Genomic DNA, 11,997 nt, shown 5'->3' with positions numbered 1-11,997 from the left:
AATGAAACGGTAATATAGTGGCACTGAAACCATCACTTAAAATAGCATGGAAATGGCTTGCAAAATAATGAAACGGTAATATAGTGGCACATTGGCACTGAAATTCTCACTTAAATTAACATGGAAATGGCACGCAAAAATAATGAAAACGGGAATATAGTGGCACTGAAATCATCACTTAAAATAGCATGGAAATGGCATGCAAAAAAGTGAAAACGGTAATATAGCGGCACTGAAATCATCACTGAACTTGGCACTGCCATCGAAACGGCGGTTGCGCGAGCCGGCCGCGCCCGACTCTCCCGCGCCCACTCTGTGAGAACTAGACGCTTAGCCCTAATTAATCATGTGACAAATGAGACATTAAAGTTCGCACCACTTACCCGGAACCAAATAGCACGACGAGTATATGAAGGGAAGAGAATTCCCTCTAGAGATCTTTTTAGAAGGTCAGTTGACACAAAAGTGGTTTTAGTTTTTCCTAAATAAAGGTTTATTTCCACACGCTAGTACATCATGTCGAATCCGATATCTCAACTGTACCAGTTGGGAACCACTTGTGGACAGGACATTGAGTTGGAATATCCTGTACTCAAGCAGAAATACAAACACACTCTAGATCCGCCGCGCGTCTGAGACGCCTGCACGGCGCCCTAAGCCTCCACCATCTCCATCACAATCTCCAGCATCTCTTCATATCTCGCCACAACCACAACCACAACCACAAAATCACCACAAACACAACCACAAACACAACCACAAACACAACCACAAACACAACCACAAACACAACCATGCCCGAGTCGCCGGCCGACAGCTCGCTCACCGCCGCAGACTTCCTCGAGCACCAGGCCCAGCTTGAACAAGAGGCCCGCGAGGCCATGCCCTACGAGCCCGACACTTGCACGTACCCGCGGCCGCTCCGCCAGCACGTGTTCGCGTGCCTCACGTGCCGCCGGGCCAGCGCGGCCGCCGTCGGCGTGTGCTACCTGTGCCTGATCCAGTGCCACTCCACGCACGACTTGGTGGAGCTCTTCTCGAAACGGCACTTTGCGTGCGACTGTGGCACCGGGCGGATGGCCGGCGGCGCCGCGTGTGCCGTGCGGGCCCGCGCAACCGCGTCCGGCGGATCCCGCCCGTTCTCGGCGCCGCCGCTCCCGCCGGCCTCGGACATCGAGAGCCTGGGCAACTCGTACAACCACAACTACGCGGGCCGCTTCTGCAGCTGCGCGGCGCCCTACGACCCGGCGCTGGAGCGCCGCACCATGCACCAGTGCTACTTGGGCGACGCGTGCGGCGAGGACTGGTACCACCAGGAATGCATCCTCGGGTACGTGCCGGGGCTCTTCCTGGGGCCGCGGGCACACGCCGTGCCGCACTTCCCGGACGAGGACGCCTTCGTTGAGTTCGTCTGCTGGCGCTGCGTGCAAAGGCACGGCCGCGCGTTCGCCGAGCTTGTGGCGTGCGCGGGCGTGGTGCTGGCCACACGGCCCCACTTGGCCGGGGCCGACTCCGCGGACACGTGGCGCTCGCTTGCCGAGAGCGGGCCCGGCGAAAAGGGCGTCAAGAGGCCGAGACGCAGCACGCTGCCTCGGCCGCGGCCCGCGCCGTACTCGGTGTTCTTGGCGCCCGGCTTCCACGCTCGCCTCTCGGCGCTCCGGGGCCGCCTCCCCCCGGGCTCGGCTCTCCGCAAGCTTCTCGAGGCGTTTGGGTTTCTAGTCACGGAAGAGCCCGTGCACCAGCCGGCGGCGGACGGCGCCGCGTCCACGCCGGCGGCCGAGGGCTCGCTCTACGACTTGGGCTCGACGGCGCTCCGGAGCCTCCCGATCCCGCAGGCGCTCGAGGGGCTCGAGGCGTACGACGCCATGAAGGAAAAGCTCAGGGGCTTCTTCAAGGACTTTGTGGAGAAGAAGAAGGTGGTGACCGAGGAGGAGGTCAGGGCCTTCTTTGGCCGGATGGAGGACGAGTGAGGCTCTCTAAGTCGACGAGTGAGGGGCTCTTTAAGTGACGAATGAGGGGCTCTTTAAGTGACGAATGAGGGGCTCTATTAAGTCGACGAATGAGGGGCTCTATTAAGTCGACGAGCGATTGGCTCTCTAAGTCAACGAGCGATTGGCTCTTTAAGTCGACGAGTGAGGGGCTCTATTAAGTCGACGAGTGTGGCTCTTTAAGTCGACTAGTAAGGGGCTCTCTAAGTTGACGAGTGAGGGGCTCTCTATTAAGTATGAGAAAAAAACTATATACATTTTCAGATGCATCCCATGGTCATCACTTCTTGGGCTTACTCTTCTTCTCGTCGCGCTTCGCAAACTCTTTCTTCCACAAACGGTTGATCTTGTCGGCGTCGGCGCCGGGGAAGATCGCCGCGAAAACCTCGTCGTACCACAGCACGGGGACGAACGTCATCCCGTCCTTCACTTCTTCCGACACCTCCTCCAACTCGTTCTCAATGTCCTTGGGGAAAATGATGGTGTCGTATCCATACCTCTTCGCACCCAAGATCTTCTCCCGGAGCCCGCCGACTGCGGACACCTTCCCTGTGAGCGTGATCTCACCCGTCATGGCAACGTTTGGAGGCAAAGACTGGTTGAGAGCCAACGAGATCAAGGAGGACGTGAACGCGATTCCTGCCGACGGCCCGTCCTTGGGCACAGCGCCTTCAGGGCAGTGCACATGGATGTCGGCGCCCTCGAAGAACCGGTTCGCGGGATACTTCTTGACCATGAACAGCTTCGAGAACGAGTAGGCGATCGACGCTGATTCCTTCATCACATCTTTCAAATGCCCAGTGACCCGCATCCCAGCGCTTCCGGTTCCTGCTCCAATGGAATTCGTCAAGATAGACTCGATGTACAAAGCATCGCCATTTCCAGAGGTGCTGTAGGCAAGACCTGTCGCAACACCGGGAGGGGGGAGGTCATACACACGGGTTTTGGTGTAGATCTCGGGGCCAACGTAGTCCTTCAAAACCTTGGGGGTAACGTCGAGCTTGATGTCCTCGGGAATTTCGTGCGGGAGGACAGAACTGTCCGCACTCTTCTCGAGGCCGCCCTTCTCAATCTCGCCCTTCTCAATACTAGTGTCAAGGGTCTTGAACTCCTGGACAATATTTGAGTCCCCCTTGTCAGGATTGTTAGATGGCGCGGCCTTCTTCGCGGTCTCGGTGGCCTCGGCGGGCTCTCTCTCCTCGAGTTCTTGCACAATCTTCAAAGACGCCTTGCTGAATATTCTTGTAATGAGCTTCTTCAAGTTTCTCAATCCACTTTCTCTGCAGTATTTGTCAATCAACCTTCTGACGGACTCGGCGCTGATGGAAACGCGGGACTCGTCCAAGTTGGCTCTCTTTGCCGCGTTAGGAATCAAATGCTTGGTGACAATCTCGAACTTCTCATTGTTGGTGTAGCCTGGGACCTCGATCACCTCCATTCTGTCTCTCAATGGACCTGGAATGTTCCCCAAGTAGTTTGCGGTGCACACAAACAATACCTTGGAAAGGTCAACTTTGACGTCAATGTAGTTGTCAACGAAAGCATTGTTTTGCTCGGGATCCAAAATCTCCAAGAACGCCGACGCGGCGCCCCCGCTCTTGCTCATGTCGAGCTTATCGATTTCGTCAATCAAGAGCAAAGGGTTCGATGTTTTCGCTTGCTTCAAAGAGGAAATGATGCGGCCCGGAATCGAGCCCACGTATGTTCTTCTGTGACCCTTCACCTCGTGGACATCTTGAATACCTCCCATGGCAATTCTGACGTAACGGCGGTCCAAGGATTCGGCAATCGACTTGGCAATCGAGGTTTTGCCGGTACCCGGGGGGCCGACGAGACACAAGATCTTGCCGTCAACCTTACCGGAGATTTTGCCCATGGAGATAAACTCGAGGATACGGTCCTTGACGTCCTTCAAGCCATAGTGGTCTCTGTCCAAAACAGTCTTTGCGAGTTTGACGTTGAACCTGTCCTTCGAGTAGATTCCCCAGGGAATCAGGGTCAACCAGTCCAAGTACTTTTCGCTGACGGCGAGCTCGCTGGAATGTTCCTGGCCCGACTCCAACTTGGCCTTCTCCGTGTTGTACGCCTCCATCGCCTCTTCCGTGAGCTTCATATGCTGGATCCGCTCGTCGAACTTGGCGGTTTTCAGCGAGGCCGCCTCCGGCCCGCCAATGTGTCTCTGGAGGCCCTTGATGTACTCCTTGATGAACTGCTTGTGTTGGGCCTCCTCGGCCTTGGACGTGATCTCCATCGTGGTGTCAATCAACGTGTAGTACGACTTGAGCTCGACCTTGAACAACTCAAGTGCCTTTCTCAAACGCGCCTCGACATTGAGCTCCAGAAGCAACTCCTGGATCTTGTCCGCGGGCGCCGCAGAGAGCGAGCCGATGAAGTCCGCAAGCTGCGAGGGCGAGTTCAAGAGACTGGCGCCGCGCGTGGTGACGATCTTCTTGCTGGGGATCTTGGAGTCGATGACCTCGAAGTACGCCTTGACCTGCGCCACCAAGAACTTGATTTCCGGGCTGTCGGCGTCGAACGGCTCGTCGTCACAGCGCGTCACGCGCGCGTACGACACGCCAAAGTCCCGCAAGTACAGCGTCGGGAAATCCTCGGCCATTTCCTCGGGGTCGGCCGGCTGCGCCTGCTCGTCGGGCGTGACCAACTTCTCCAAGCGGCAGCGCTCCATGACGCGGCCCAAAATGCGCAAGTTGTCGCCGTCCTCGTACGTTCGGAGCACAAAGCAGTGCGCGCCAATGTCGTACACGGACTTGCGGTCCTGGATCACATCTGTGTCCGGCATGTCGGGATCGTTCATGTGGAAAAGCACAAAGTGCGGCTCGCGGCGGCTGCAGATCTCCGTCACGGCACTCTTGACCTTGGGGTCCGAGATGTTGATGGAGAACTCCCGCCCAGGGAGCTGCGGCCGGTCCTTCATGGCAATGGCAAGGAACGGGGGGTACGCGCCTGTTTCCAGCACCATTTCCACGGCCTCCGCGTCGCCGTTGCCGCCGTTTTTGCCGTTGTTGTTGCCGCCGCCATTGCCGTTGTTGTTGCCACTGCCGCCCAGGGCCGCAGCGCCGGAAGAGCCGGCGGTAGTGGGCACTCCGCTGGACCCGGGCGTCTCGTCCGCAGGGACGTCCAGCTCTTTGGGAGCAGGCACGTCATTTTCGTCGTTTTTCGGCGGGGGTGCGTCGTTCTCAGCGGCGCCGTCGCTCGGCTTGTCCTTGGGCCCCAGCTCGGGCGATTTCAGGGGCTTTTCGGCGGGTTCCGAGGCCCCGGAGTCCTTGCTCTTGAGCACATATCCAGGCGCGGCGAGCAGGCCCGCAAATCCGCCCGCGGCGAGCTCGGAAAACGGGAAAAACGAGGGCGCGGGGGTTCTCGGCTGCCAGGAAAAGCCTGGCGCGGCCTCGGGGCGTCTGGGCGAGGGTGTGGCCGGATTTTGGGAAACAGAGGTGGCGCTTCTCACCGAGATCCGTGCGACAGAGGCAAACGGGCTCCGGGCACTCTGATGGCGGGCCACACGCTGCGCATGCAGGGGCATGCTCAGTCTCAACATAAAGAGTGTGTCTGTGTGAATTTGATGTCGAATCCAGATAGAAAACGGGGGATTGGAAGGTGGTTTATCTGGATGTTGGAGGGTCGATCGGAATTGCCAGGCGTTACTAATGACGTGAGTGCGGACCCAGAGTCGCGCGCATGGCGGCGAGCTCTGGGTCACGTGACCCGGGCGGGGGCCAGGCCCCGCCAAAGCCGGGGTTCCTATATCTCTATATTTTGATGGTAAGATGTGGCGTACTGCTAATTGAAGGATGCGTGTTTTTCTGCATTTGCAGTGGCGCGGGTGCCCAAATGCCGGGTGCTTTCCGTGGTGTCTGGTGCTTCTGGTGGTGTCCTGGTCATGTGACATGCCCGTCCCGCATACCCCAACATGAGTCCGGCCACGGAAAACAGAATGGGCCAAGCTGCCTTTTTGGGCCAAGCTGCCTTTTTGGGCCAAGCTGCCTTATTTTCCAGGCCGCGCCTGCTGCCCTTCAGACAGCGCAATGTGCGGCCCGGAAACTTTTTAGGTATGTGGGCTGTAGACCGCGCACGTGACTAGCATTCATTGAAAAGTAGACAACGCTAGCCCACGGCCCCATCTGAGTAGAGCCGAGCCGTGGGGGCTATTGTGGCCGGATGATATTGGCTTCTTTCTTCAGGCGCGCGGTCTCGTATGTCTTGTTTCAGCAAGACCCACTTCTTTGGCTCGATTTACTAAATGCCCACTCCAAATGCATTTGCCTGGCCCACCGCATATGGATAAAGGGATCATCCAGAATCGTCATGAAGAAATGTTCAAGACCCTGCTTCTTGGTTGAGTGCACTCGGAGGAACTCCGCGGGGTATTCTCAGACGTCTCTCTTTCTGCTGCCTAGCCAATCTTGAACACGTGTTTCTTCTTTGTTACTGGACCAGCTGCAGCTGGGCGTTTCTGGGGCCGGGCAGGTGACCCCGACCCGCTTTCGAAATTCTCGTCCTGGTAATACTTGAGTGAGTTCAAGTCCTTTTCTTCGTCGTGGCCCCCGTCATGCTGTGCCAAGATGAGCTTCGACGCCTCCGACGAAACCAATCTGATTTTCTTTCTCTTGGTCTTCTTCTCCTTTTCGGACTCGAAGGTCATATTTGCACTTAGAAACGTCTCTTCGGGGTCCGACACCGTAGTATTGCTCGTGGTCAGGGTCTCAGAAGACGCTCGCTTCTCTGTGCCAATTCCGCTCAGGCCCTGAGGTTCGATGCGGCTTGACTCCTGGAGAATATCGCTGTTGGTTTTAGACTTCTTGGGCGTGGACTCAGCGCTTGAGTTGTTTGGCGAAAAAACCTCCTCGATAGGCTTGGGCCCACTACGAGAAAGTTTGAAAGACGCTTGGGACGCCACAGATGCAATCCCATCCCCCGAAAAGGAGTTTCCTCGCCCACTCTTCAGGTCTGAGAAAGGTGATTTGGCGAAAAACAGCGACATTGAGATCGTCAGTCGAGACACGGGAGACCCGACAGCCGCAAGCTTCACCCTGCCTCTAGAGGCCCTAGTACTTGCTCGAGCAACGTTTGAACCGGCACAAAAGTCGCTATTTTTCTTCAACCGAGCAATCTCCTCTCGAAGGTCGTCGACTTTCGCTGCGTGCGCCTGTTCTTTGGTTGATAACTGCATCTTCAAACTGGCCACCTGAAGCTCGAATGCATGGACTTTTTTCTGTAGTGCATCGAAATTGACGGGATCTTGTGAGCTTGCAGGGACTGAGGATAACTCGGACGACGTTTTAGTCTCGGAGGAAATGTTTCTCGTGGTCTCACTTCCGATATTCTCGCCGTTGGAATGCTCACCCGTAGCTTCTTGAGTTAGGCATAATGCCTTCATGACGCAAAGCCTGATCAAATGTTTTCGATTCTCGTCTCGGTGTTCTATCTCTTTCAACTGAAGCGCCAACTGCAACCTTTCATCTGCCAGCACGCTCATTTTATATTCCACTATTTGCGATTGTATCTTTGTGAGTGTCTAAGAATGAATGTCTAGGATTTAATGTCTCGGGATACCTGGAATTCTGGCTTGCAACTCTCAAAGAGGAGCTTTCCTATTATTATTCTCCTTTCAAAGAGATACAATCTCGCCGACCAAAATTTTGAATCTCGTTCAACTCTTTGCCCAGCCGGCCTCAAAGGCCAGGCATTGTTTTGGTGAAATCATGTTATGTGCAGTCTCATAATGATCTGCTCGCTTAGTATGCACGGCCTCAAAAACCCTGCAAAGCCTGAGATGAAAACATGTGTAGTGTAAGCCTCCAGCTGCACGTTTGGTTTATGAGCTTCAATCATCCGAACCATACTTCATACTAATCAAGTCATATAAGTCGGGCCACTAATTAGAGTGCAGAAACATCTCGGCTAAAAATCTCAGTCAGACCCATGCAGCCTTCGTCCTTGCCTATTCCCAATGATGGATCTGCCAATGTATACGATGCAACTTCAGACTTGTATGTGACAGACATACAACTCGACGAAAAATTGGTCAATCAGTCGCCCCATCATGAAATAAAACTTAAACGAAAGAATCCGAAAGTCGTGCTAGACCCGTTAGCCCCCGACTATAGGACATTGTTCCTAGATAAAGGGACTGTGATTGCGCCTGATGAAATCCTACACGAAACAAGGCCTCTGGCTTTGAATATTCCACTCAAGCTGCGGGAAGATTTCCCGGACCCGAAGGCGCTACCGGATTCAGATCTACTAAGAGCAATACACTACTATGCCAGTTCGTCTAGGGTGCCGAGCCACAGCATGGATGAAACGGCACTCTTGGCTTTAGGGCTTTTGCTTGAGCAGTGGGCAGAAGAAGAAATTGATGCATGTAGCCCGTTGCTATTTATGGAGCCCGATGAGGAGCTTGATTTGAATGAATACGCAGCCCCTGATCTGGATATCAACGACGACAAAAGTAGCTCGGAGAGCCTGTGTGAGGCTTCTTCTAGCGAAGGATCTGAAGGATCCGATACTGAAAAGTTTTCTTCCCGCTGGTCGGGCGAGGAGTCTGACATCATGTCGATTGATTTGCTGGAAAGTGACACCGCCAGTGAGGTCGAAGGCGGCAGACAGATCAAAAAGAAAAAGATATCTTCCGTCTGTTCTGTTCCTGTTGCGTCAGAAAAAGAGGACAGACGTCCATCCACTTCCACTAGCGAGTCTTCTAGTGATGAGTCTACATCGAGTGGTGATGATTCTGATACCAGCAGCCAGAGTTCAGACAGCGACTTTGGACTTGAAGGTTTCGGTTCTCTCAAAAAATCGCATCAGATTAATAGCGCACAAGAGGAACTGTTTTTCAACATCGAAACCCTGGCACCTTCCAGCGATGCTGCGCAAGAAGATTCTGATGCAAGTGTAGAGAAGCCTGCCAGTTCGGCCAAATTGCCCCCAGACTTCGAAGATGGGTATGATGATACAAGCAGTGACTCGAGCAGATCGGATATCAATCCACGAAGCATGAACGTTCCTCACTCAGATTCAGATGAGCCCCATTTTCGGCAGTCGGGTCCTGTCAAGCCGATCCTAGGTGTTGTGAACTCAAGCGAAAGCGACTAAAAACCACCAAAATAATTTATCAGAGAAAGAGCATCGTTTCAAAAGCACATCTTCGACTCGTGACTCGGTAAGTTATTCGCTTAGGTAAAGCCCATTTTGCTTATGCATTAGTCCACAGTCGTTCGTTTATGCGATCTTATTCTTAATATACATGCCCAAATATTTCTATGTGGCGTCCGTAGCTGCCTCGAGACTCTTGGTTTATACTTCTTCCGGAGTCTCACCCGAAACCTCTTCTGGGGTTTCCTCGCTCGCAGCTTCCTTCTCGGCCTCGGCCGTGGCCTTCTTCTTAGCCTCCACCATCATTTGATAAGCCTTTTCCTTGCCGTCGTCGGTGGCATTGGTCAGAATGTCGTAAAGTCTCATGAGCAATTCATGGGTGTCCTCCTTGCTCACCATCAAGTTGACGTTGTTGATTCCTCTCCATAAAGTCATGAACAAGGCCTCCAAGTCCCCGTCTCTCTTGACGGTCAAGAATACACATCCCTGTGACATCTGCGTCAACTTCTCCGTGAACTCATTGTCCAAACCAGACTCCTTGAGCTTCTCCATTCTGGGGAAGGCATCTGTGAACAATAACTTCAACATCTCTGTGTTGGTGGTCAACTGTCTGGAAGGGCCAACGTACTGTTTCAACATGGGCAAGGATTCCGACTGGGCCCTCCAAGGGCAGTTTCCGTTGTCGTTTCTCTGACTGGTGAAAAGCTTGATTCCTGCGTGTATGAGCTTCAACTTCTGGTTCTCGATCCGCAAGATCCGGGCCACCGCAGGCTTGACAAAGTAGATCGTGCGGCAGGCCTCTCCGGTGGCGTTTCTGACCAACGCGGTGTCGCGTGGGAACTTCCCGTCGATCTGGTAGAAGTCCCAGCAGATTTGCAACTGCTCGTTTGAAGGGTCCAAGAACACAAACGGCTCCTCGTTGGCCGTTCTTGGGCTCTTGTGCCTGGACTGTGGAACCACGGAGGTGGTCTTGGCCTTTTTCTGCTCCGGCTCTTGCTCAGAACCGGTCGCAGCTCTCTTGTTGGAGTCAACGGCCTGCTCGGCCTCCTGGGCCTTCTTCTCAAACACAGTGATGAAGAAGCCGCCCGTGTTTTGCAAGTGCGGGTACACACGCACACATCTGTCCAAATGGAAGCGCTTGGCCTCGTCTTCAGAAGGAGGGAAGGCCGTGGCATGCACGCTCTCGTCGCCAGCCTCACGCTCCACCATGTCCTTGCTGAACACCTTCCAAGAAGAGACACCCAGGCGCCTCTTCAAGCCGGGCAAGTCTTGCGAGACGTCCACAAGACTGACGTTGGCAAACTTCCTCAACGCCTCGGCCACCACGGCCTCGTTCTCGATGGGCGACATCGAGCAGGTCGAGTACACAAGGCGGCCGCCTTCCTTCAAAAGCTGCAAGCCCCTGGTCAAGATGTTGACCTGCAACGGGTGCAAGCCCAAGCCGTCGCCCACCGTGAAGTCCTTCCACACATTGATGTTCTTTCTCATGGTGCCGTCTCCGGAGCAGGGCACGTCACACAAGATCCGGTCGAACTTCAAGTACGGCTCGCTGTCCGAGAGACGGATTCTTGGGAACAACTGTGCGTCGTGGTTGACCACCACGAAGTTGGGCGAGTTGAGACGCTTCACCTGGTGCACCAACATGTGCGAGCGCTTGTAGTCGCTGTCGTTGGCCATGACAAAACCCGTGGCGGGCGTCTCGGCATCCTTCATATGCAAGGCCTCCACAAGCTGCGCTGTCTTGGAGCCGGGCGCAGCACACATGTCCAACACCGCATGGTGGGGCTGCACGTCCATCAAAAGAGGTGGGATCATGGAAACCGCCTCCTGGCGCGAGATGTTGCCCACGGTGGTCTCGAGCACCAAGAATCTCTGAGTCTTGGAGAACTCGGCGTTTCTACGGATCACGTACTTGGGCACGTCCAACTGCCAGCCCAAGTTGTCGGGGTAGAACTCGATGTTTTTGGGTGCAAGCTTGACGCCCTCGTGCTCGGCATCGATCAACTTGGACACGTGGTTGTCAAGAAACTTCTGGTTGATTTCTTTGGCGTGGGCTCTGGAGCCCGTCACCCTGAAAGTCACGGGCAAGTCCCGCTGACAGTGCTCCTTGAAAGAGGCCCATTCTTCCTCTGGAATGAGGCCCAATGCCTTGTAGTAGGTCTCCCATTTTTCGTTCTCGCGGCTGAGAGGCGTCCACTCGCCACGGCCGTCTTTCTTCGACTCGGCGCCTTGCCTCTTGCCGAACTTTCCCTTTTTGAACTGTTTTCTTGCCATGTTGGAGCTGCTTTGAACGAGGTTTCTGAGCATTGAGGCCATCTTTTTTTATGAATTTTTCGCGGATGCGCATCGGAAACCTGGTGCTGTGCACTCTCGAAGCAGGACATATCTGGTAGTGTTCGGAAATGTTGAACTTTTGGGAGACTATGCCTACATGACCAAGCTGGTTATTCGTACCGGGAAATCAGTACTGGAAACTGGTGCAGATGAATTGGAGACTATATTGGCAATGGGGTCTTTTTTTAGGCGGACACTTCTTCTGAATTAGAGGCTACTGCAAACAATATGCGCATTAACTTCTGTAGGAGTTCAGTTCATGGCCGCTTCTTTAGATTGCGTTGCCTCGCGTCCTCTGAAATACCTCTATGTAGCTTAAAAAACTAGGTTGAGCTCAAACACTGCGGTGTAACCTGGGGTCGCATGGATCTTGTCTAATAACTTTCGGTCTCATAACAGCTCATCAAAGGCCTGGACATGCATAGCGCCGCCCCGTGGTTCAGCGCAATACTAAGATAGTTTGTTTAGTCTCCATCTGAACGAGATTACCATAAGAAGCACCCATTCAACATCTTCCTTCGCTCAAAACACCTATTCCTAGAAAGAGTAGAGATTCTCTGGT

At 54.2% G+C, this 11,997-nt stretch overlaps 5 protein-coding genes across 5 annotated transcripts; 2 read left to right on the top strand and 3 right to left on the bottom strand.

Moving 5' to 3' along the window:
• Positions 1 to 794: 794 nt before the first annotated feature.
• Positions 795 to 1,970, top strand: METBIDRAFT_46278 (uncharacterized protein; the record flags this gene model as incomplete). The annotated part of the gene is made up of 1 exon (XM_018858022.1): positions 795 to 1,970. The coding sequence occupies one exon, from the start codon at positions 795 to 797 to the stop codon at positions 1,968 to 1,970; it is 1,176 nt and encodes a 391-aa protein (XP_018709960.1).
• A 298-nt stretch (positions 1,971 to 2,268) lies between these two features.
• Positions 2,269 to 5,529, bottom strand: PIM1 (ATP-dependent Lon protease; the record flags this gene model as incomplete). Its single annotated transcript, XM_018857973.1, has 1 exon — positions 2,269 to 5,529. The coding sequence occupies one exon, from the start codon at positions 5,527 to 5,529 to the stop codon at positions 2,269 to 2,271; it is 3,261 nt and encodes a 1,086-aa protein (XP_018709959.1).
• An 870-nt stretch (positions 5,530 to 6,399) lies between these two features.
• On the bottom strand, positions 6,400 to 7,482 carry METBIDRAFT_45976 (uncharacterized protein; the record flags this gene model as incomplete). The annotated part of the gene is made up of 2 exons (XM_018857978.1): positions 6,400 to 7,262; positions 7,350 to 7,482. The coding sequence occupies 2 exons, from the start codon at positions 7,480 to 7,482 to the stop codon at positions 6,400 to 6,402; spliced, it is 996 nt and encodes a 331-aa protein (XP_018709958.1).
• A 446-nt stretch (positions 7,483 to 7,928) lies between these two features.
• On the top strand, positions 7,929 to 8,363 carry METBIDRAFT_46023 (uncharacterized protein; the record flags this gene model as incomplete). The annotated part of the gene is made up of 1 exon (XM_018857981.1): positions 7,929 to 8,363. A coding segment is annotated over one exon (435 nt), but the record flags the coding sequence as incomplete, so codon positions are not given.
• A 939-nt stretch (positions 8,364 to 9,302) lies between these two features.
• On the bottom strand, positions 9,303 to 11,375 carry METBIDRAFT_45690 (tRNA (cytosine-5-)-methyltransferase; the record flags this gene model as incomplete). The annotated part of the gene is made up of 1 exon (XM_018857948.1): positions 9,303 to 11,375. The coding sequence occupies one exon, from the start codon at positions 11,373 to 11,375 to the stop codon at positions 9,303 to 9,305; it is 2,073 nt and encodes a 690-aa protein (XP_018709956.1).
• Positions 11,376 to 11,997: the final 622 nt, after the last annotated feature.

This window comes from Metschnikowia bicuspidata (genome assembly GCF_001664035.1).
Source record: "Metschnikowia bicuspidata var. bicuspidata NRRL YB-4993 chromosome Unknown METBIscaffold_6, whole genome shotgun sequence".
Classification (NCBI taxonomy): Eukaryota; Fungi; Ascomycota; class Pichiomycetes; order Serinales; family Metschnikowiaceae; genus Metschnikowia; species Metschnikowia bicuspidata.
Note: the sequence above shows the minus strand (reverse complement) of the source record. Positions and strands in the feature narration are given on the sequence as shown.